Source organism: Gossypium hirsutum, chromosome A13, assembly GCF_007990345.1.
Source record: "Gossypium hirsutum isolate 1008001.06 chromosome A13, Gossypium_hirsutum_v2.1, whole genome shotgun sequence".
Lineage (NCBI taxonomy): Eukaryota > Viridiplantae > Streptophyta > Magnoliopsida > Malvales > Malvaceae > Gossypium > Gossypium hirsutum.
Genome location: NC_053436.1, coordinates 17,869,206 through 17,893,746, shown reverse-complemented (window position 1 = coordinate 17,893,746; position 24,541 = coordinate 17,869,206). Strand labels below are relative to the sequence as shown.

At 35.5% G+C, this 24,541-nt stretch overlaps 1 protein-coding gene and 1 non-coding gene across 6 annotated transcripts; both read right to left on the bottom strand.

The window, feature by feature from the left end:
• Positions 1 to 3,965: 3,965 nt before the first annotated feature.
• LOC121213357 (small nucleolar RNA R71) lies at positions 3,966 to 4,072 on the bottom strand. The gene has a single exon (XR_005908740.1). It is a non-coding gene; the product is annotated as a small nucleolar RNA R71 (small nucleolar RNA).
• A 13,211-nt stretch (positions 4,073 to 17,283) lies between these two features.
• LOC121212411 (protein IQ-DOMAIN 31) lies at positions 17,284 to 23,512 on the bottom strand. Of its 5 annotated transcripts, XR_005907531.1 has the most exons (9): positions 23,255 to 23,477; positions 23,137 to 23,178; positions 22,511 to 22,651; positions 22,138 to 22,428; positions 21,146 to 21,346; positions 20,739 to 20,819; positions 18,818 to 19,772; positions 18,329 to 18,537; positions 17,284 to 18,204 (listed from the first exon to the last, which is right to left on the bottom strand). XR_005907531.1 is itself a non-coding variant. In XM_041085000.1 (8 exons), the coding sequence occupies exons 3-8, from the start codon at positions 22,598 to 22,600 to the stop codon at positions 18,506 to 18,508; spliced, it is 1,650 nt and encodes a 549-aa protein (XP_040940934.1). In that variant the 5' UTR covers positions 22,601 to 22,651; positions 23,137 to 23,178; positions 23,255 to 23,498; the 3' UTR covers positions 18,250 to 18,505. The 5 variants fall into 5 exon arrangements, 2 of the variants coding, with proteins under 2 accessions (XP_040940934.1, XP_040940933.1); XR_005907529.1 differs by having other exon boundaries at positions 23,137 to 23,512; XR_005907530.1 differs by having other exon boundaries at positions 17,284 to 18,147; positions 23,137 to 23,512.
• Between the last annotated feature and the right edge of the window lie 1,029 nt (positions 23,513 to 24,541).

Genomic DNA, 24,541 nt, shown 5'->3' with positions numbered 1-24,541 from the left:
TCAGCAGTTTTTTGTGATACTGTTTCTTGCTTCTTCAAGCTCCAACAAAAAACACTTGATCTTAAAGTGAAGAAATAGTTTGAAGTACTTTTTATGTCTTCAGAAGATCCAACCCAATCACTGTCTGAATATCGAAGTAGCTTGATCTTTTCAGTCCTCATAAACTTCACTCCATGATCTAAAGTTCCTTTTATGTACCGTAGAACTCTTTTTGTTGCCTTGAGGTGGTTCACATTACAACAATGCATAAACCTTGACAACAGACTTACAACAAACATGATGTCAAGTCTAGATGCTGTCAAGTAAAGCAGACATCTCACCAAGATTTTGTAGCTTCTTTCATCAATCTTTTCAACATCTTCATTTCTGGTGAGCTTCTCACCATGAGCAATAGGGATGTTCGTAGGTTTGCAACTTTCCATGCTATATCTTCGCAGGATTTTTATAGCGAACCCCTTCTAGTTTATGAAGATTGCATTGTGAGCTTGGTTCACCTCAGACCGAGGAAATATGTCATTTCACCTAAGTCTGACATTTCAAACTTGTCTTGCATCTAATCTTTGAATATAATTACCAGTTTGTTGTTGCTACCAATTACAAGTAAATCATCAACATATAATGAAATAATGAGGAGTATTTTATTAACAACTTTCTTCACATATAAAGTGGGCTTACTGATGCTTCTTTCAAAACCCATTTCTGTAAGGTGATTGTCAATTCTTTCATACCATGCTCTTAGTTTTTGCTTCAAATCGTACAGCGCTTTGTGCAGTTTATACACCGTGGTCTCACACACAGGTACTGTGAACTCTTGTGGTTGTTTGACATAAATCTCTTCCTTCAAATAACCATTTAAAAAGGCTGACTTCACATCCAACTGATGTATTCTCCAACCCTTTTGAGCAGCAAGAGTTAGTAGTTTTATGGTGTTTAACCTTGCAACAAGGGTAACTGGTTCTTGCTTCACCAGATTATATTATTGATAGATTTTAATAATGGAACTGGTTCCTTGCACTGGTTGTTCATCAATTGCATCATTTTCAATTTGGTTTACAGTGATTCGCAGATCTGGTCTTGGACTCCATTGTTCATACATCTCCTCCTCTGTTGCAGTCCAATTCTATATTTCATCAAACTTTACATCTTTGCTTATAATCACCTTTTTGGTGAAAGGATTATAGATTTTGTATCCTTTCTTAACATTGGAATATCCAACAATTATCCTTGGCTGCGATCTATTTCCAAGCTTGCTTCTTTTCTCTTTTTTGACATGAACAAACTAGATGCAACCAAATACTTTTAAATGTGAAATAGAAGGTTAAAACCATACCAGGCTTCAAATGGTGTCTTCCCTTCAACAGTTTTAGTAGGTAGTCTGTTTAGCAGGTAAGCAGTAGTGTTTACTGCCTCTGCCCAAAAATCATTTGACAATTTACTTTCAAACAGTAAGTAGCGAGCCATATTCATCACAGCTCTATTCTTTCTTTCAATAACTCCATTTTTCTGTAGAGTGTATACATTACTTAATTGATGGTGAACACTAGACTTTTCATAGAACTTTTCAAACTTTTTTGGTGTGTATTCTGCCTCATTGTCTTATCTTACCATTTTGAGCTTGCAATCACTTTGGTTTTCAACCATAGCTTTAAACTTGAAGAAGATTTCAAGCGCCTCGCACTTGTTCTTCATGAAGTACACCCAACAAAACCTTGTACTATCATCTATGAACAACACAAAGTACCTACTTCCATTTAGAGAACTTGTCTTCATGGGTCTGCAAATGTCAATATGTACGAAGTTTAATTTTTCAATGGCTCTCCATGTTGTGTTCTCAAGAAATGGAGACCTCGCCTGTTTCCCAAGCTAACATATTTCGCATTGATAAACCGTAATTTATACATATTTCTATCCCATGTTTAGCATATTTTATAGATAATTTTTCCTTAAAATTGGTGAATTTGATGCTCCCAATGCCTTAATTTCATATTTTATACTTAGGTGAGCATAGGAGAGTGAAAGGCACGAGAAACGGGCCAAAAATGGAGAAAATAGGCTAACGTACGAAATCAACACAGCCTGGACCTCCTCACATAGGCAGACCATACGGTCGTGTCAATTTGGCAAAATCGAAGCACGACTCACACGGGTGGACCACACCCCCGTGCCTATTTAACAGGCTTGACCACGGCCTGAAGTAATCGCACACGGGCGTGTCCCTGCCGAGCCCAAGTTTAGTCCAATTCAGAAAATGGCTAATTTTGAGGGTTCTTAGGCATTCCAAAGCCTATAAATACACCCTAAACGAGGAGGAAAAGGGGACACACAGAGAAGGAAGCAGGGAACTGCTCAAGAAAAGCCGATTGATCCATCTCAGAAGCCGGATTCATTATCAAGACTGAAGATCTCCCCTCAATTTCCCTTCAAGAGTTTTGGGTTTTTCTTTATGTTTTGTATTCATTATTTTTCTGAGATGTTTACCTTTTTAGTTATGAACTAAAACCCCTAAATACCTAAGGGGAATGAAACCTAAGACAGGTCTTGTTATTATTATTTGAATTGTATGATAAATATTTGACTTGTTCTTAATTATGTATTCTTAATTCTTGTTTTGATATTTTAGGATATTGATTCAAGTTAAGTTCTTATTCAGAGGAGGAATAGACCCTGTCTAAGAGTACATTTGTCATAATTAAGCAGAGTTGGTTGCGCGCCTAGAGATAGGAAGACAAGATTTTGCCGCATTAGGGTGAAACCTAATAAGGGGATCCATAGATCGAGTTAATGCAACTCTAGGGAGTTAATTAGAAAGAGATTTCAATTACTCAACCTAGGCTTAGACGTTGCTAGTCTCGAGAGAGAGAATAATATAACTTAGGGATTTCTACGGATCAAATCAAATGAATAAATCGTCCGATTCAGAGTCAAATAACAAGTGAAGTCTAGGTGGATTTTTCCTTAGGTATTGTCTCAATCAATCGAGTTTTCCACAAGTAATTTCCTAATTCTATTTTCTGTGAATTCTTAGTTTAGTTAATTAGCTAGTTAAAACAAACCCCATTATTCTTAGGCTAGATAATAAAAAGACAGTTATTACTAGTACTTTTAGTTCCTTTGGGTTTGACAATCCGGTCTTGCTAAAGCTATACTACTATACGATAGGTACACTTGCCTTCATCGTGATAATAGTTAGTTTCAAGAACGATTTATTACAAAAATTTAAAACATGTCACGAATATCACGTATCAAGTTTTTAGCACCGTTGCCGGGGAACTAAGATATTAGGAACATTCGAGTTTTATTACTTTAGCCATTTACTTTTACTGCAATTTAAATTTTATTCTAATTTTTATTACTAATTCTTTCTTTTCCCTTTTTCCAGTAGGTTCTTATAGTTTATGACTAAAAGAAACTCGTCAGGACCATTACTTTTTGATAGTGAGATCGATTGCACAGTTCGCAAAAACCAAAGAGAAATAAAGAAAGCTTAAGTACACAGAGAACGAGCAAGAGGACAATATTCAAACCACAACCGAGGACATGACTGAGAACCAAGAAAATCTGCTACCTCCTGCGATTGCTGTTAATCAAAATCCTACTTCGTGCACTATGTATGATTATGCTATACCTTCTTTAACAGGAACTGAATTGAGCATAGTTAGACCTGCTGTAGATGCAAATACTTTTGAACTGAAAGCTAACACAATTCAAATGATACAGCAATTTGTTCACTTTGATGTTTTGCAGGACGAAGATCCCAACGCTTACTTGGCAAACTTTTTGGAACTATGCAATACATTTAAATCAATAGCGTTTCTGATGATGCCGTACGTCTTCGATTTTTTCCCTTTTCCTTAAGGAACAAAGCTAAACAGTGGTTAAACTCGTTACCACGAAGGTCAATTACTACTTGGGAACAAATGACCAAAAAGTTTTTACTTAAATATTTTCCGCCGGGTAAAACAGCTAAATTACGTAATGATATCTCTTCTTTTGTGAAGATGGATTTAGAAACACTCTACGATGCATGGGAGAGATACAAAGATCTTTTGCAAAGATGCCCTCACCATGGGTTACCGCTTTGGCTACAGGTTCAAACCTTTCATAATGGCCTGAATCCTTCGACTCGACAAATAGTTGACACAGCTGCAGGCGGAACCATCAATAATAAAACACCTGAAGATGCTTATGAATTTATAGAGGAGATGTCACTGAATAACTATCAGTGGCAAGTTATGAGGACAAAGCCAACAAAAATAGTTGGTATTTATAACGTCAATTCGGTCACCATGCTCTCTAATCAGGTAGAACTCTTGAATAAGAAAATTGATGGTTTTCTTAGTTTTTCACAGGTTCACCCAGTAATGCAGTGCGAAGCAAGTGGAGGCGGATCAAGTAATTCAAAATACCAATATTATGGCCACAATATGGAGAACGAGCAGTTAAACTACATGGGTAATAATCCTCGATCTCAAAACAGTCCATACAGTAACACTTACAATGTAGGTTGGAAGAACCACCCAAATTTCTCATGGGGAGGCCAAGGAAATCAGAGACCACCTCCAGGCTACCAACAACCACCCTACCAACAACAAAAGAAGCCGAACCTTGAAGAGATGCTCTCAAAGTTTATATCGATGTCAGAAACTCATTTTTAAGATACCGAGACAGCACTTAAAAATCAACAAGCATCGATCCAATGGCTCGAAACTCAGATCAAACAGCTTGCCAAGTTGATTTTTGAACGACCACAAGGTAGCCTGCCAAGCAACACAAAATCTAACCCAATGGAGCAACTCAACGTGATTACTAGTCAAGATGAGGAAGGGTTAGTCACACTTGAACCTGAACCAAGACAAGAAACTGAGATAAGCAAAGGTAAAGGTGAGGTAAACCACAATAAGTAGAAACCGGTAAGTACAGAATACAACCTCGTGTGCCATATCCTAATGCAAAAAGGAAAAACTGCTCAGATGAACAATTTGGTAAATTCCTTAAACTCTTAAAAAATTACATATTAACTTACCATTTATTGAAGTTCTATCGCAGATGCCAAACGTAATGAAATTTTTAAAGGAGCTTCTAGCAAATAAACGAAAGTTAGATGACAGGTCGCATGTGGAGCTAAACGTAGTTTGCTCAGCTATTCTACAGAATAAGCTACCCAATAAGTTAAAAGATCCAGGGAGTTTTACAATTCCTTGCTTAATCGGTAGTTTAGATGTTAATAATGCATTAGCTGATTTAAGGGCTAATATTAACGTCATGCCTTACAAAATGTTCAAACAATTAGGTCTTGGGAAACCCAAACAGACTAGGATAAGCATTCAATTAGTAGATAAAACTATAAGATTTCCTAGGGGTATTATTGAAGATGTGCTAGTTAAAATCAATAAATTTATATTTCCTGTTGGCTTCGTTGTTCTAGACATAGAGGAGGATAGCAACACTCCTTTGATTTTAGGAAGGCCCTTTTTAGCGACTCCTAGAACGATTATTGATGTTGGCACAGGTGAGCTTACACTTTGTGTAGGAGACGAACCAATCACCCTTCAAGCTCGTAATTCCGGCAACACATCGAAAATTGAAGGTGATTGTCTAAACTATTCTACTAAAATTGACAATATGGTGCAACCTACTTTCCAGGAAATGAGTTTGAAGGAAGTACATGAGCCATTTTCAAGCAATAGTAAAGGACCTATTCACGAAGAACGAAGGCTACAAATCGAGAAGCTAGATGAATGGCGAACACATAAACCGAGAGCACACGATAAACTAAAACTACGCCAGGATAAGCTCAATACATTTCCAAAGAAACTTAAGGTTGGAGATAAAGTTTTATTAGATGCTGCAGATCCTCACATTGTCACTACCAAACCGAATGAAGAAATCCCTCTTGCGGTACTTAGCATTTTCTCATTTGGTATGGTCGAGGTAAATCATCCTAAGTTCGCACTTTTAAGGTAAACAATACCCGCCTAAAACCTTATTTTGATGAGATTCACAGCAGGAATGAGGAGTATAAACTCCTCGAACCACAATGACCATTCAATGGATAGGTAAGTCTAGCTTAGACTTTAAATAAGCACTTTTCCTGAGGCAACCCGAGCTCTAACAATATTACTTTCTTTAAATTTTAGTTTTTAAAATCTAACATACTAACCAAATCATTGAACACGGGTTTTTCAGAACCATACGGCCAGGGACACGGGCGTGCCGTAGGCCGTGCACATACCACGGGATGCAAAACGACCGTGCGATACGGCCGTGTGGAAACAGGGAAAAAATTTCTTCCCTAACATGGATGCGATAAGTAGCCACAGCCGTGTGACATGGCCGTGGGCGAAACTTCCAAAATAACACGGGCATGCAACACGCCCGTGTTTTGAAATTGTGGGTGAACCTGTCAATTTAACACGGGCGTGCGCTTACATACGCGGGCGTGGAAGAAGCGAATGGAGATCGACACGGCCGTGCAACATGACCGTGTACACTAATGCGCTTACTTTAAAAAAATACCAAACGCACGGGCTGAGCTTAGAGCACACAGGCATGCCCTAGGCCGTGTGCCCCAATTTCGCTATAAACACCTATTATTTATTTTATTTTATTTTTATCTCTATATTTTGAAATTTTTTATTATTTTATTTCCTTTTAATACTATTTCATCTTGAGTTTTTTACAATTTCTATTCTTCAGCTATTTCATTACAAGTAGTTATGCTTCAGTATACCTCTTAAAGAATTCCTGATTTGCTCACTGTCAGAAAAAACCACAAAGCTCATCATCACATAGGAACTAAAAACTCCACCGGGAATGGTTCTCCACGATTGCCATGTCCTGCTAGACCACGACCATAGCTACCACCAGAAATAATATTCTTTTGGTGTAGGACTTATGGACTAATGAACCTCTACCACCACCGGAGTATCCTCCTCCACCATCACACCGATTATTCTCCAAAACTCCAGTTCAAGGAAATTCATTCATCACTCCGGAACTTTCACTTCTCTCCCTATCTTATTTTTATATTCTTTTCTATATATCTATCTTTGTACATTGGGCAATGTACATCTTAAGTGTGGGGGGATACTCATTTCACTATTAGAAAAATCCTTGAATTATTGCCTTGTTCTCTTAAAAAGTTCTCATATCATGTTTAGGATAAATTTTGATTGATTTATGACTTTTATTGATATATCTTGAATTAAAACATAGGCATTTATGCATTGATTGTTTAACTTTAAGACATAAGGGAATCAAGCATGATAAGTTGATTTTTGAAGAATTAAAAACTTTTAGGTTGTTTCCATAAGTTTAAGTATTATCTTAAGTTGGAATTCACAAGTTTAAACATCAAAAAGCCATAATTTTTGTGAGATCTTGAGCCTTTAGAGCATCAATTATTTCTTTCATGCTCACTTTCATTATGAGTGCGTCAGTATTGAATTGTTATTCTAGAACTTGCTTGATTATGCATGTTAAGACCACACCATTTGATTTGATATGTCAAAATGAAAAAGGCACTTAGGTTTAACCCACTCACTCCACAAAAGCCTACCTTCACAATTAACCCTTAGTGAACCCCCTTGAGCCTAACAACCCATTCATTGATTTACCCTCAATATTAACCCATAACTCATTATTGTTGAAATCTCCTAAATTAATTTAATCCCTATTTTTGTTGAGATTTGAGTTGGAATAGTTGCTTAGCTATGTTTTATTCTATTTTGTAATTTGTTATTATTAAAAAAAACATGTATACATATTAGTAGTAGTGATCTTCTAAGCTAAAGAAGTTAAATTTCATATTCTGAGAAAAAACACTGTTGTACGCAGTTGATGACTAGTCATTTTTTTAGTTAGGCAATTTTTCAATTCAATCTCGATTCTAACCCTTTCTTTCAGTTTGTGACCACACCCTCTAACCAAGACCATGTTACAACCCTCTAAAGACCTTTTGATTGATGTTACATCTCAATTTATAGTGGTGGAGATTCGATTTTCATGCAAGCCTATGGTAATGACTTTTCATTATTGACTATTGAATGCTTCACTTATTGTCCTTAAACACCTCAAGTGATTTGAGTGAATCTTTAGTGAGGATGTAATACTCTGTGATATTTTGAATCAAAGGTAATTACTTAGATGTGGGGAGACACCTCTGATTTCATGATAAAAAACTCAACTTGGAATTCTTGAAACTTTGATATTCTTTCGGTTGAATTTTCAATGTATGATTACCTATGGATTATTTTGAGATATTAACGATAGAAATTATAAGTTGAGAAGAATTTATTTTGATTATGAGTTGAGTATTTTGCTTAAGGACAAGCAAATACTTAAGTGTGGGAGTATTTAATAAATTATAATTTATACATATTTCTATCCCATGCTTAGCATATTTTATGGAAGATTTTTCCTTAAAATTGGTGAATTCAATGCTCCTAATGCCTTAATTTCATATTTTATACTTAGGTGAGCATAGGAGAGTGAAAGGAACGAGAAATGGGCCAAAAACGGAGAAAATGGGCCAACGTACGAAATCAACACAGCCTTGACCTCCTCACACGGGCAGACCATGCGACCGTGTCAATTTGGCAGAATCGAAGCACGACTCACATGGGTGGACCACACATTCGTGCCTCATTAACAGGCTTGACCACGGCCTGAAGTAATCGCACACGGATGTGTCACACAGGCGTGTCCCTGCCGAGCCCAAGTTTAGTCCAATTCGGAAAAGGGCTAATTTTGAGGGTTCTTAGGCATTCCAAAGCCTATAAATACACCCTAAACGAGGAGGAAAAGGGGACACACAGTGAGGGAAGAAGGGAACTGCTCAAGGAAAGTCGATTGATCCATCTCAAAAGTCGGATTCATTATCAAGACTGAAGATCTCCCCTTAATTTCCCTTTAGGAGTTTTGGGTTTTTCTTTATGTTTTGTATTCATTATTTTTCTGAGATGTTTACCTTTTTAGTTATGAACTAAAACCCCTAAATACCTAAGGGGAATGAAACCTAAGATAGATCTTGTTATTATTATCTAAATTGTATGATAAATATTTGACTTGTTCTTAATTATGTGTTCTTAATTCTTGTTTTGATATTTCAGGATATTGATTCAAGTTAAGCTCTTATTCAAAGGAGGAATAGACCCTGTCTAAGAGTACATTTGTCATAATTAAGCAGAGTTGGTTGCGCGCCTAGAGATAGGGTGACAAGATTTGCCGGATTAGGGTGAAACCTAATAAGGGGATCCATAGATCGAGTTAATACAACCCTAGGGAGTTAATTAGAAAGAGATTTCAATTACTCAACCTAGGGTTAGACGTTGTTAGTATCGAGAGAGATAATAATATAACTTAAGGATTTCTACGGATCAAGTCAAATGAATAAATTGTCTGATTCAGAGTCAAATAACAAGTGAAGTCTAGGTGGATTTTTCCTTAGGTATTGTCTCAATCAATCGAGTTTTCCACAAGTAATTCCCTAATTCTATTGTCTATGAATTCTTAATTTAGTTAATTAGCTAGTTAAAACAAACCCCATTATTCTTAGGCAAGATAGTAAAAAGACAGTTATTACTAGTACTTTTAGTTCCTTTGGGTTCGACAATCTGGTCTTGCTAAAGCTATACTACTGTACGATAGGTACACTTGCCTTCATCGTGATAATAGTTAGTTTCAAGAATGGTTCATTATAAAAATTTAAAACCTGTCACGAATATCACGTATCACGCATACATCTTCATGATCAGCCATTTTTTACAAATTTTCAACCAGGTTATTCTTGGACATTAGACTTAAGGATTTGTCGTCAACATGTCCTATTCTTTTGTGCCAAAGTTTTGTTTCATTCAGCGAGCTGGTTTACGCTGCTGAAGTTGCTAAGTTCCAGTTGATATCAAAACTTCTGTCTGCCATCTTTGTTGATATGAGCTCGCATCCACTTGGATCAAGAATTAGCTATTTGTTGTCTTTGAATACCACGGAGTAATTTTTCTCGAGTAGTTGTCCTATACTTAGCAGGTTTTGTTCTATGTCAAGGACTAAAAGAACATTTGTGACAAGTTTAGTACCTGATAGAGTTTTGATTAGAACATCCCCTTTTCCAACTGCTTCAATATATTGGCCATTTCCAACTTTCACCTTGGAATGAAACCTTTTGTCAACATTCTTGGAGATGCTCACGTCTGTTGTCATATGACTTGTACACTAACTATCTACGAGTCAATTCTTTTTTATTCCGTTGGTGTGTTCGCATGTGTTGCGAGCTGGGCTTCGCAGGAGGCTGTGAACATCAGTTCTTTTGCTTCTGCTGTCTATGCCTCGACATTTTGTTGTTGAGTATGCCCTTTGTTTTTCCATACTTTATCTACATGACCAAGCTACTTGCATATTTTTCATTGAGCATCACGCTTGAACCAACAGAATTTCTCAGGATGACCTAACTTCTTGATGTGCGAACACGGTGGATACTTTTTCTTTCCACTATCTTTATTTGACTTCTCCTTTTTTTCTAACTAGCCCTTTTTTGCTTTCTAACTTGAGGAGCTCGTAGCCTCTCTGTTTTTAGCTTGAAAAGCTCATTCAACAATATATTTCTTCTCTGCTTGCCCTTTTTTATTCTGGAGCATACAAAACATTAATTAGCTCTAAGAGTGAAATGGTTGATAGATCCCTTGAATCTTCCAATAAGGACATCTTTGATTCGTATCTCTTAGGAAATGTGGCAGTCACCTTCTCAACTACTCAACTATCAAGGAACTGATCACTTAGCAGTCTTATCTAGTTCACCACTACCATGATTTGTTATGAATATTACTTCACCGTCTCAACTTCCTTCTTCTTTAGGTTTCAAAATCTCGTCTGAGATTTATCATCTACTGCTATCAGCTTGTCTTCTGTGATCCCTGGAACTCCTCTTTGAGCTTATCCTAAGCTTGTTTGGGAGTTTTACAGGCCATATTCTTGTGATTACATCTGAAACACCATTTTGTAGGCTAGATATCACCTTATGTATTTTGGCACATTCCTCACTATGCTGTTTCATTTGAGCAAGAATGGGATTTGGCCTCAACACTAGTGGTTCTATTTCAGCATTTACAACCTCCCAGAGATCAAAGGCTTGAATATAGGTTTTCGTTTTTACTACCAGATGTGGTGGTTTTCACTTGTAAAAACAAGGGGTGATGGTGGTGTAAAGTTTGTTAAAGATATTTTTTATGAAAAACAGGCCTCAAAGATAAATGGCTCTGATACCAATTATTGAATTTTTAAAAAAGAAGAGGTTGAAATAGAAGTAAAAAGATGAAAAATAGAGAAGTTAATTTTGGTGAACTATTTCATTAAAATACTAATATTTGGATTAATTGAAAAAATTTCCTTAATTAGGCTAAAAATAATAATAAAATATTACTTGGCTTAATTAAGTGACTAGATTCATATAACTTCCTTTTTCGGTCGTTGTTTTTGTCTAATCGTCTGCCAAAATGTTTAATTAAAATTTATCATAGTTTCAGTGCAAGTTGGCAACTTGTAGAGTGAAGAGCTCATAGGTGAGCTCTCATGCTTGGTAAGCTCACAATGTTGGTGAGCTCACGATCTTGGTGAGATCGTATTTTTTGGTGAGCTCGCATTTCACAGTTCGCAGGTGATGTAATAGCACAATTTTAGCTAAATCAATACAGTAGTTTCGGAACTAGAAATTTGAGGTTAGAAAATTATTTTAATATTATTTTTGGTGTTTATAGGATGTAAATATATATTGTTGAGAGTTTTGTGAAATAATTTTATCATTTAAGTGTTAATTTGACTAAAGGACTTAATCGCGTAAAATGTAAAAGTAGCATGCTATAAGTTAAAAGTGCCTAATTGCTATGGTTTATTAAATGTGAAGCCCTTATGATGCTAAAAAACCATTTGAATAATGGATGGACAATTATGCCTATAGTTAGTGGGATTTTAATGTTTATTCATTAAGGATAAATATGTCTTTTTGTAAATAGGTTAAATTAAATAAAAAAAAGTTAAAAGTTAAGCTTCATTTCATCTTTTATGGCAGAATGAAGCAAAGAAGAAAGCTAAATTAGGGCTTTGATATTTTGCACTTGCATAGCTTGATTGAGGTATGTTTTGAGCTTGATTTTTTTATGATTTCTATGTTTTTGTGATCGTTGCTTTGAGTACTAGCTAGCCCATGCCCTAATTTTTGAAAGTTTTGATGATTTTGAAAGTTCCCATTGATGAATTCATGTGTTTTTGGATGTTTAATGATGAATTATGAAAGCTTGGTGTTTGATATACATGTTTTGTTAAGTGATTTTGAGTAAAAATGCACATCAGGGATTAAATTGAGAAAAGTGTAAATTGAGGGGTTAAATTTTGAAATAAATAAAAGTTTTGGGCTGCTAGGGACCTACATGAAATTCAGCTAGGCATGGGTGTAATGAAATTTTGTGAATTTTGTGATATTATGCAATAAGGGCTAAATTGTACAAATGTGAAATGTTAGGGGCAATAGTGTAAATATTCCTTAAATAGTGTTTTAGACTAAATTGAATAAATATGTGATTGAAAAAGTTAATTTTGAATACATTTAGATCAAGAAAGGAGGAATTCGGATCTAGATCGGGGAAAAACTAAAGTTATCGACTAAATAATTCAATTCATCATTTTGGTATCCGAGGTAAGTTCATACGTGATAAACATTGATAAAATTATGTTTAAATGCTTTATTAATTACATAAATTGTATATATGAGACTACAGTTGTGTACAACGATAAATCGACTATGTTTGTCATTTAATGTGCGTTTCGAGATAGCTTCGGCTATATATAGCACTTAGTGTGCGTATCGGAATAACTTCAGTTATATATGGCACTTAGTGTGTGAGACTGAGATAGCTTTGGATGGCACTTAGTGTGCAAGATTATAGTAACTTCGATTATGTTTTGGCACTTAGTGTGCGAGATATCAAGTATTCGATAGTATTTTGATATGAATTTGTACAAGTATGTACATATAAAGCATGAAATCCAAATAGAAGAAGTTATAAACTTGTTCATAAACATTTGAGTAAGTATGAGGAAAATTTGTCGGTTACCATGATTTAGACATTAATTAGTTCAAATTGATGATTTTTATTTACGAACTGTTGAGTATATATAATACGAACTTACTAAGCTTTATAGCTTACCTCGTTTTTATAGTGAATCCAAAGCTAGCTCAAACTCGGGGATCGTCGAGAATTGTCATCACACTATCGATCATTTCGTTGGTACTTTTGAAGCTTTATATATTTGGTATATGGCATGTATAATTATGGTACATTTTGTGTTATGAAATTATAGCCATGTGATTTGGCTTGTATTTGGTAAAGTCGTGGGATGTGAATTTTACTCATTGAATGTGTTTATATATGCTATGTAATGTGAATGGTATGCCTTGTGAATTTGGCATAGTATGGTATGAGAATAAAGTATTGAATTAGTGTTATTTTGATATTTGAATTAGATGATAAGATGATGAGTAAATGCATTTGGAGCTTATGTAAGTTTTAATGATTTTGACATAATGATTTGGTATGTTTTGAATATGAAATTTAGTAGTTGAAATGATTGAGGGTAGTCGGCATGAATTGTGTATGAATTGGCATGTTTTGCCTATCTATAAATAAAATAGAATGGTACCATTTTGGTTGCTAGGAATGCATGAGAAAAGGGTGGCAAATTGGCTTGGCAAATGGCCTATTTTTGTCCACACGGGCAGAGACACGGATGTGTGTCTAAGCCGTGTGTGACACACGATCACGTTACACGGCCGTGTGTCCCCTAGGGTACCCTTTTGAATTAAGTCAGTATACCCTACAGGTTTGGCATGGTCTAGACACACAGACGTGTCTACTGGCCATATGTGGCACACAGGCTGGCACATAGGCGTGTGGTCGGCCATGTGACCCAAGTCAGTAACCCCTCCAGTTTTCCCACAGCCATGGCACACGGGCGTGTCCTCAACTGTGTGGTGCAAGTCAATATGTATGCCTGTTTTCACACGGCCTGTGACACGGACGTGTTTGGCGGCCGTGTGAGGCACATGGCCTATTCACACGGGCGTGTGACCCTTAAATGCAAGAAAATTTTCTATGTTTTCCAAAGTTTGCTAATGTTATCGGTTTAGTTCCAAATCTCTTATAAGCATGTTTTAAGGTCTTATAAGGCCTTATAAGCGACATTGTGAATGTGTTAAATGGATTTTGATTATGAATGCATATATGTATGATTTATGTTGTGATGGGTCAGCAATGCCTCGTAACCCTGTTTCGGTTATGGATACGGGTTAGAAGTGTTACAGGTGAGCTCACGGTCTTGGTGAGCTCGCATCTTTTGGTGAGCTCACACATTTGGTGAGCTCGCGGTTCGCAGATAGCACGGATGGTCATTTCGCAACAGCATTGTTGCTTCTGCTATTTGATTGGTCTCCCTCCTTCATCAGTTTGCTAGTGACTGTAAATGGAAATGGTCAAACGGTCTTACGATAAGGCAATAGTACAAGAAAGAAATAGAAGAAGAATACAAAAGTATGATAAAGAAACAGATACCACCAAGGAATTATGCTTAATTAAAAAGCTAATTTTGGAAATATATATAACCAAGGCTGGTACTTAGAGATATCCGAACATCAAGATCTCCAAAAGCCAGATTCCCAGATTTGGCATTTCAAATTAGACCATAAGTTTCTACCTTAAACAATGTCAATCAGGTTGGTGCAACAGAAAAACTCCATCTTTGCCGGTTAAGAGAGTATTTGAAACAATTTCCTGTTGCTTGGATCATGCCATAGGGCAATTTAACTGATTAGATCCATTCATTTTCATTGGAGCACAAAAGAAAGAATGCCTCTGCCTTCAATTTGTTGAGAAGCATAACAGAAATGGTTTTATGAACATAGCCTTACCTTGCAAGAAAATCGATCTAGTATTGCCAATCAGCCCTGAAACTATGCTTAATGATAGAACGAAAAAAAAATGCGCATTTCCTAGCGATTTAAGCTAGAAGGATGATTAGTTACCATGCAAAGAGAACAAAAAAAAAATCAGTTTTAGTAGGTAATCAAATACCTCTATCTGGTTCATTTTGATATAGATTATCAAGGGCAACACCATGATTGCTAAAGTTGTAGTTCTTTCATATCAAATCTAGCAGCAATAAGCCATTTGAATCACCATTATAAATAACTACAGAAAGCAGCACATTTTTGTGAAATTTCTGGTGGCTTTTGTAGCTACTTCCTTTCCAAAAGAAAACAGTAGTTATGTTATTGCTCAGTCAGCTGTTCCTTCCTAGGAGAAAGATAATGCATAATATATTAATTTGACTATAACATATGAAAACATATAAAACATGCCATAAATATACCAATTGCTAGATTTTACTTTATTATAACAATTATTCTTCCTTTCTAATGACAATGATATACGTGATTGAGATAGTCTGTAGCAGCTAACAATTCCAATTAAAAACTCTTTAACCTGCTATAATTTTTCTTTTTTTGTGTGTGCATTAAGTTATGGCAGGAGTATCTTCAAAAACAAGAAAACTTCAGTTGGAAGTAACCCAAAGTTTTGAAAGATTACCTTCAAAATATCAGCTTTTTTTTAAGCTTCCTTCTCCTGGTTGCTTCATGTGGAAACATTGGCTAATTAACCTCAATTATTCAGTAAGACACTTTCGATTATCTGTAAGTATTTCTGGTTGTTCTTTTTATTTTATGCGAGACAAAAGATGCTCGGGAAAAATTAATCTAGACGCAATAACAGGCCCGATGAATCCTTGGGAGGGATTTTAGAGGTCTTCAGTTGCATAAAATTCTGGCCATATATACTTTTATTCACTATCCATCATTTTATTCACCACCACAGAATCTAAGCAGCTGTTAATTGACTAATGTATTGTCAAAAACATACACAGACTACTCCTAATTAAAGATAGCTTGGACTATTAATGGCAGATATATCGAAGTTATTAAGGGCAATGCATATAACACTTTTTGAACTATGACAATGATAGAAGCATGGAAAAGGTGTGGGAGAGAGCTCAAGTCCAATCACCTCAAGAATATTCTCTATCTCCTCATCTCTAGTCCCCAAATGCCATAATTCTGGTTGGATTCAGTTTCAGTCTTGCCATGTGTGGATTTGTTTCATATCTAATGCCGGTCCGATCTGTTGAAGGGTCACAATTACTTGGCCACTAGAGCCTTCACTTATAAATAGGTAGGCTGGCTTCCTATTGCCTAATCATCTAACCACAAAGGAGAAATAGAGAGTCAGCTGTCCTCTTGAGTTCCCTAGATCACTTCACTGGGGTTATGGGGTCTGCTCTTGCCAGAGCCTAGATAAACGGGAGGTCCCTGATGACCTACTGAAGTGTTTGGGGGAACTCTGGTTGGCACCTGACACAGATTACAAATATGAGCATACGAAGCCATAACTATAAAAGGCAAGGTTGGTGGATAGTCATCTTCTTTCTTCAACTTAACACATATTATCATGTTTATTTCACATTCCACGTATCATTTTTTCAATCATTAAGTCATTTTCTGTTCAAAGAATCAGCAGTTCTACAAGTGCACAAACTTTGCCTGTAAGATGTCCAAAGAGCCTTTGCCTTCACAGAAAAGCACCTGGGACAAGTTTCTTTAACTTCCCATCCTCGATACCCTTCGTAAGATCTGGTACATGGATCAATCACCATTTTCTCAAGTCCCATTGCATTGCTTAGTAGATAAGCTGCAATCCAAATCTCACTCACGAATCCATGTCTGCCAGTTATAAAAACCTGCCTTAGATGATAATGGGGCAGCCAGGAGGACGGTTTATTTCTGTTTCTTCATCGATATAATCACAATCGTCTAGCTGCAGTGAAACTCAACAAAAAAATAAAGCAGTCGAGGAAAAGACAATCTCTATTCAATCAGCTATCCGGGGGGAAAAAAGAACAGAAGGCATTCATATTAAACACCAATGAATGGTGCCTTAGTTTCATTAGATTCCGATCATTTTCAAGAAACAATCTACAGATGCTAATGCTAGCAGTAAAAAAAAGACTTTTTACTATGAAGCAACATTAATACTGGTATGTTTTTGAGTAGATCATTCATTTGAGCTGTCATCAGTTCTTCCCAAATGATTTTCAGTTTGTCTTGAAGTTCCTTTAATCATAACAATCATATGGCCTATGCAGAAGAATCTCTGCTTTGCAGTTCATTGTACTTTATCAGGATTCAAAAGAAAAGATGAAAAACCTTTTCATCTTAGTAAATAATTAGAGCAGTATCATCAAAGATAATGCAATCCTAGCTGTTATTTCCACCACATCAATTAAAATTGTCTGCAAAAACCAAAAACTTGAATGCAATTCCAACTTTTGCATCAATGGACATGCCTCGAGAATATTTCTTACCCACAAAAGGCCAAGGTGCGGTACAGAATCTTTTAAAATTGCTAGATGTTGGAAATTGTAATGTGTTGGTAAGCTCTCTGGCATGGCCTCAGCCTAACCCCACCCCCTCCAAAAAAAAAAAGAAATAACTCTAATTCGGATTCACTAAAGTAAATACATTAACCACGATGTCTCAAGCTGCGGCATGTCACAGGGAGGCTGACAGAAAGGCCAATGAGCATCGTTTCTCATCTTCATACCAGTGAACCGAATAACTGCAGTCTTTAGATTCTTTTTTCCTCGAGTGAATGAGAAGTAATTGGTGTAGGGACCTTCAAGAAATTCACTTGACGACAACCCATATATTATGTTTAAAGGAGACGGTGGATAACATGTTCTGCAAATGTTCATCTAACTTCAATTTCACCCATCTTAGGTCCAGGGTTGCTTGGGTCTTGAAACCATGGAAATTAGAATGATGTTCATCCATGTCATCACCATCGGTATACCTCTTGCCTGATAAACAAAAGTCGATTTTTGTAATGGCACCATGCCAAAGACTTGGTTTGAAGCGAAATTCGAGCTTTCCCTCTTCTAGTCAGAGCTGAGATGGAGCAAAAATCCGATTGATAGTTGACAAAAGGATTGGCTTCAAAAATGATGTTTAAATCAAAATTGAGGTTTGAGTGATGAGTTTAGTCTCTCCACCTAGGCGAGAGAATACAACTAGGGTTAGCCAGATTTGCAGATCAGCATACTCTATCCCTATGATATTAAATGATAGAAAAGAGTGAGTAGGAGTCCAAAGAATTTTACGTACAAACACAAACGAACCAAATAAACCAAATAACCAACTGTAACATCTACAAATATTTACCCATCTACAAACCTGAAAGTGCCAAGGAAACTTAAAAAGATACACCAAGCAACAAAAGATTAGATGATTCACTCTCCTGCTTCTACAACCAAACATCAGAAGTTTACAACACATAAGGGAAGTTTTGTTAAGTAGCATCCGTGCACAAACTCCATGGAAACTTCATCGAAACAATTCCCCATGCAAGAATTACCTCCTCCACTCAGCTCTGACAACCTTATCTGAAATTGTCAAGTCAACAATAAGGGATAGTCATCATGCAGAAGCAACATACAGGGAGAGCATAGAACTACCACATAAGACCATGTTTAACTACACATGTAGAAATGACTTTATACAATAGAGGGTGCCAGTTTCTCTGTCCTACTTCAAGAATGGGGAAAAACTAAGCAGCATATCCATGGGTAATACTCGTTTAGCAAAACAAAAACACAAACAGAAGGGAATAAAACATTATTACACTAGTAACCAAATGAGGCATCAATGTAAAGTGGTGCTTACCATTAGCATCTTTAGAGGATGATTGAGATTTGTCACTGATGTTAGCACCTTTGCCAGCTACTCGAACCCGTCTTTGACCATGTGGGGACTGTGAACTTGTATTACTATAGGTTGAAGATGGCAGAGAATATCGCCTGTTTAACCCATTTTTCTCAACAGCCTCCGGGGTAAACATTGGGGAGCCTTGACCCCTAAGTCTAGCTTTTGCAGATTCAGTTGCTGCCATATAACTGGGCACTTTTGGCATGAGATTTAACCCATTCGCCTGATTATCAATTTTTGCAGGGAAAGAAGCTCTTCTTTGGCTTGTGTTTGAGCTCTCATCACCAACCTGCTTGTCTTTAGAGATTAACTCCTCTATTACCTCAAGTTTACGATTGTTTTCAGCAGGTGACAAATCAACTGCAGGACAGACATTAGGCTCACCAAGAGAAGGATCTTCTAGGGACATTTTCAGATCTGCCTCAAGAATTGACAGTTCTGATAGTGTTGCAGTCACATCTCTTATCTTCTCAGCGGATTCCTGTTCTGAAAAATCAGGGTCATTAGAATTAGAAGTTTTTTTCGGAGTCTTCTTTGTTTTCTCATTAAAAACTTCAGACTTATCAGAAACCTCCTTTGAAGAGTCAGAAAGCTTTCGTAAACTGCGCTTAACCCTCTCAAGCTCATTTTGTGGATGCTTCCGAACTGAATCTGCTGCTGAGTTGCCAGAAACTCTCCTCACACCTCGTTTGTTTTTTTCATGCTCCAAGGTAGAATGACTAGATCCATTAACAACTTTTGCATTGGACAGTTTCTGAATACTTCGTTTTGTCTTTCCACTCCTAACTGGTTTTAAAGGGGATACCCAAAAATGTGACATTGTCCATCGTAGAAGCCACTGCCAGGATGAGTTAGGCTCCTCTGGAACATATTGAAGTTGTAGAGGTAATACAGAAGGTGATGAGGCCAAAAGCTGAAATGATGAAAATGCAGTCACATACAGATTGGAACAACAGTGAATAAAAACATAGCAGAACTGGCATAAGTCAAGACACCATGATTCTTGGCATCCACAACAGGCCAGCAGCTAGGAACAGGAAACAGTGGCATACATCAAAAACAGTAATCACTAACAAAGTTCATACATATTAATGAAAAAGAGGTAAGGAACAGAACTAAATCTTCCATGCAAAGTTTTTTTACTAGTCATGCTAGAGTTCTAAAGTCTAAGCACTTTGCATAACAAGATTTATTTCTTTTTTTATTTGTTTGTCATTTCATGAGGTTCAACGGAAAGGAAGTGCCACTTATGGGGGCCCAATTAATTGAAGGCATTTTCTAAGATTTAAATCCACTGAGAGGAATATATTAAGTAAGCATTATCAAGATTTGACAGTAGGAAAAAAGGCAGATAGATAAACAAGCTTAAAAAATAGTTGATCATTTTGATACAACAAGAAGGGATCTATAAACAACTGATACATTTGCATTTGCAATTCTCAGGTGAGATACAGGACTTAGGCATGGAGGCTCTCGAGATAAAGATGGGGCATACAGATATTTAGACCTGACTTGCGAGTTTAACTACAAAAGATGCCTCTATTGTACTGATATTATAAACATTAATCACCAAAGAGGAAAAAAATACTGAAGATAACAAAGTGTAAGAATATCAGCAATAGAAAATTATAACTTTAAAGTAAAAGGAACAATTCAAAAGATCAAGGTGCACAAGCTCAAGTTTGAAACACAAAAGAAACAGGAACAATTATATGCTAAGAAAATATGCATTAGACAACTACTGTGGCGACAAAAGCAGGAACTTAGGAGCATTAAAAATTGCCTAAAGGCTAAATATCATGGGCTTTCTATCAGCACAGAAGTTCTCATTTTAACCAGTAAGAAGAATCCAATAGTATTATGAGAAAGCAAACCATACCTTCTGAACAAACACATTATTTGATAAATTCTTCACCTTAGAAGATGTGCTCACTCCAATAGAATCCGAGCTTTTAGAACCCTGCTTAAATAAAGAAGTAAAATGTACCCAGCTTAGAAGCATGTTATGTGCAATTAGCTACTCAAAATGCCACATAATGAAACAAAAGGGAGGTATACTTTGATTTTCAGATAAGAACCTGAAATAAAATAATCCTTTATTATTATTGAATGGTTATGATATCAGTGCCCATGTTAATATCAATATAATCACAAAAATACCTTTATTCTCATAGACCTTATGCATAAACAACAAACTCAACTAGGGCATACAACTAGTGTCTACAGTTATTGTCAGGATAGCAAGAAACAACAAGCCATTATCCACTGATCAGTAATAAAAATCACCTGAAGCAGTCTTAGATGTTTTTCTTGTATTTCCATGGCAATATCTGAACATCTGACCTTTTGACCACGAGCTAGTGCTTGCAACTTAACAATTCCCCATGTACAGCATAAAGTAGCAACAGCTTGTCTTCTAACCAAGTGACCACGAATAACTGCTTGCAGCCTTATAATGCCCTTGAGGGTTCGAAATGCCCTGCGAGCCTTCCAACACATAATATTGTCATCAATAAAACTATGCGATTTTAGAGAGGATAATAATCCTAGTATAAGGGCGTGTAAAAGTTGGCAGCAGATTCACTACTTCTATCAAACTTTATGCAAACCTATACCAACCAAATTTGCATTTAAAATTTATACAAATACTAAAAATCAGTAGGTTGTCAAATATTTAAGATTCAAATATCTCTAAACAAGCAGATGCTTGTACAAAACTGATACATGTGTTAACCTGGGAAACTTAGTAAAATGAGTTGTATACTACCCAAGTTACTGTAAATAGTAATCCAGGCCCCTAAGAAATTTTCATTCACATGGATTCCCTATGCTTGTTTCTGTCAACAGCAAGGGGCTAAATATACATACAAACAATAAGAAGCATGAAGTAAATATAAAACATAGAGACAGCCAGCCAATTGTAGAGTCTGACATATACAAGCAGTTAAACCAATAAGTGGTTCAATGTTCTACCTCCCAATAAAACAAAAGATACCATGAAAGAAGTATGAATCTATCACATGTCACCCAATCCTCACATATCCTTAACTTTAAGTAAAAACAATCATCATCAACAACATAAGGCAAGATGCAGAGTGCAAGGTTCCAATATTAGAAAAATAAGCAGAACAATGACAGTGTATTCAAGTTACTGTCAATAACAGTCAGCAGAGTTTTCATACAACTGAATGAAGACTACAGCAGTAAAATGCTTACAAGTTTCATCACTATGCATAACCTTTAAGTATAAAAGTAACTTTTAAAGGGAGAGTAGCTACCAGATAACCTCTGAAAGCAGCCTGTACCGTCACAGCAGCTGGGTCAAGCCCAATCCTATCAGGATTTTCTGGGTTACCAAAATTACCAGTTGTGGCATCATTTCCATCCACTTTTGGAGATGGAATATTTGCCCCATCATTTGGCAATTGGGCAGGTATACCCTTCTCAGAGTCCACCACATTCCTAGCGCTATTCACTAGAATAGGTGCTGAAATTGATGGAGGATCCACTGATAGGTCAGACACAGTCACCTTGGAAGAAACCAAAACCTCACCTTTATTTGCAGATTTCTGAACATAATAATCAACAAAATTAGAAAATGCAACATTTCAAAAGCTATTTAATATTTGAAGATAATTAGTACTTCCTCACCAGCTTCTCTTTTCCTTTTGAGAAACTGGACTTTGAAGATTTCTTCCCAAGAAGTAAGGTCTTGATCCATTTTGCTGGAGATTTTCCCATCTCCGTTAGACCCAAAAATAATTAAAATTCCAAGTTTCTAAATCTGGAAATCTGCGAAAGTCATACGCAACCAAAACGTCGATATTTAGCATGTTAACATTAAACTTTTTCTTTTTTTTTTTTTAAGTAGCATTTTAAAAACAACCAAACGTTCTCAATATCCTAATACAGCTTGCAATTAATGGCAGTCAAAATGTTACTACACTACATAATCAATAGCTTGTTAGTTATAATAAGTTAACAAAAAAGACCAAAAAATAATTCAACAATAAAAAAAAACACACAAATTGATGACTGAAACTATTGAAGCTAGACAAGCAAACTAAAATAAAGAAAGTTTGAAATTTTACTTTTCAGTTTTCAGATTTTCTTCACAATCTCAACGGTAAAAAAGTAAAAGATACACGGCCAAAATCCACATCTACTTAAATAAACGAAAACTAATACAACTAAATCAAGAAGAAAAGAAGTAAAAGCAAGCGTGTCGGCAGAACTGGAAAAAGGTGAAAGAGAAGGAGAGGATCAAAAGCTTTCACCTGAAAAATGCAGCAAATTTGAAGTCCTTGTTCGCTACTAAGCTGCCATTACCAGAAGAAAAAACCAAGGAACAGTTAAACAGTGAGCATTCAGAGATCTGAAGAACGAATTTCGTACCGTGAAGGATTCCTCGAACAAGAGATTCCCGTGCAGTGTTTTTTTTTTTTTTTTGGAGTGAATTTAAAACTAAATAAAAGCTAAGAAAGAGATGAAAACGGCCTTCAGAAATTAAATGTGTAAAATGAATCACAAGAGAAGTAGGTGTGTAAGTATAATTAGGGTTAGTGACATCAATGGAGCGGGGGAGAGGTATCTCTATCTTATTTTTTATACATTCGATGTTAGGGCAAAGAAGCAAGATTATTTATTTAAATTACGAGGTGGAATGTTATTGGTTTATTGGATTAGAAGATAATATTTTGGTAATTGGTTGTCCAGAGGCAAGATTATCAAAAATAATATTTCATTAAATTGTTATGATATTTTCAGTCACATTTTTTATAAAATTATGATATTTTATTTTTATCACGAATATTAATAACTAAATGTTTAAATAAATTTATATTTTATAATTAAAATAATTCATAAAAAAACACTTGTATCACCATATAATTTATAAATCATAATTATAAGGATAAATTATACTTACGTTTAGGGCTATAAATTAACCGAGTTTGAACAAACGGACATTTATTCATGTTCGTTTGTCTATTTTTAAGCTTTTTCGTATTCATTAAGAATTTCAAAATAAATTCAATGTTTATTTTTTTAGTTATTTGTATTCATGTTTGTTTGTTTAAATTAAATGAACATTAAATAAACATGTTCATGAACATATAATTAAACATGTTTATGAATAATAAGAAAACAAACAAACAATAAATATATATCATTTTTAGATATAAAATAGTCATGTAAATATTAATAATTGTATTATAAAAAAAGCATATAAACTACATTATTTTATTGATTTATACTAATGAAACAATAAACAAGTTTAAATAATTTATTAAATAAGTTTTAAACAAACATAAACAAGCTTATTCATTAACATAAATGAACTGGTCAAATTTTTTTTGTTCAAATCACTTAATAAATAAGTTTCAAAATCTTGTTCATGTTCGTTTATTTAGCTTAACTAGTTTTCAATATTACGTACATTGCACGTAAATATATATATTAGCATTTTAATTATTTAATAAAATATTTTTATTTCGTGATCATTATTAAAAATAAATAATATTTATAAATAGAATACTTTCAAATTGTAATTCATACTATTGAAAGTGTATTTGTAGAATATTTAAAAGATGGGCATATTGTATATTTACACATTTTCTTCTTCAATCTTAATTTTTTTAATTAATGAAAATTTTGTTTCCCTATTTTATGTTTAGAATTTTA

Coding starts and splice junctions, on each gene's coding strand:
- LOC121212411 (XM_041084999.1), bottom strand. CDS start 22,600: ATGGGAAAATCTCCAGCAAAATGGATCAAGACCTTACTTCTTGGGAAG. Junction 22,429..22,510: donor CAAAAGGAAAAGAGAAGCTG/GTGAGGAAGTAC, acceptor TATTATGTTCAG/AAATCTGCAAATAAAGGTGA. Junction 21,347..22,137: donor CTGCTTTCAGAGGTTATCTG/GTAGCTACTCTC, acceptor ATGTGTTGGAAG/GCTCGCAGGGCATTTCGAAC.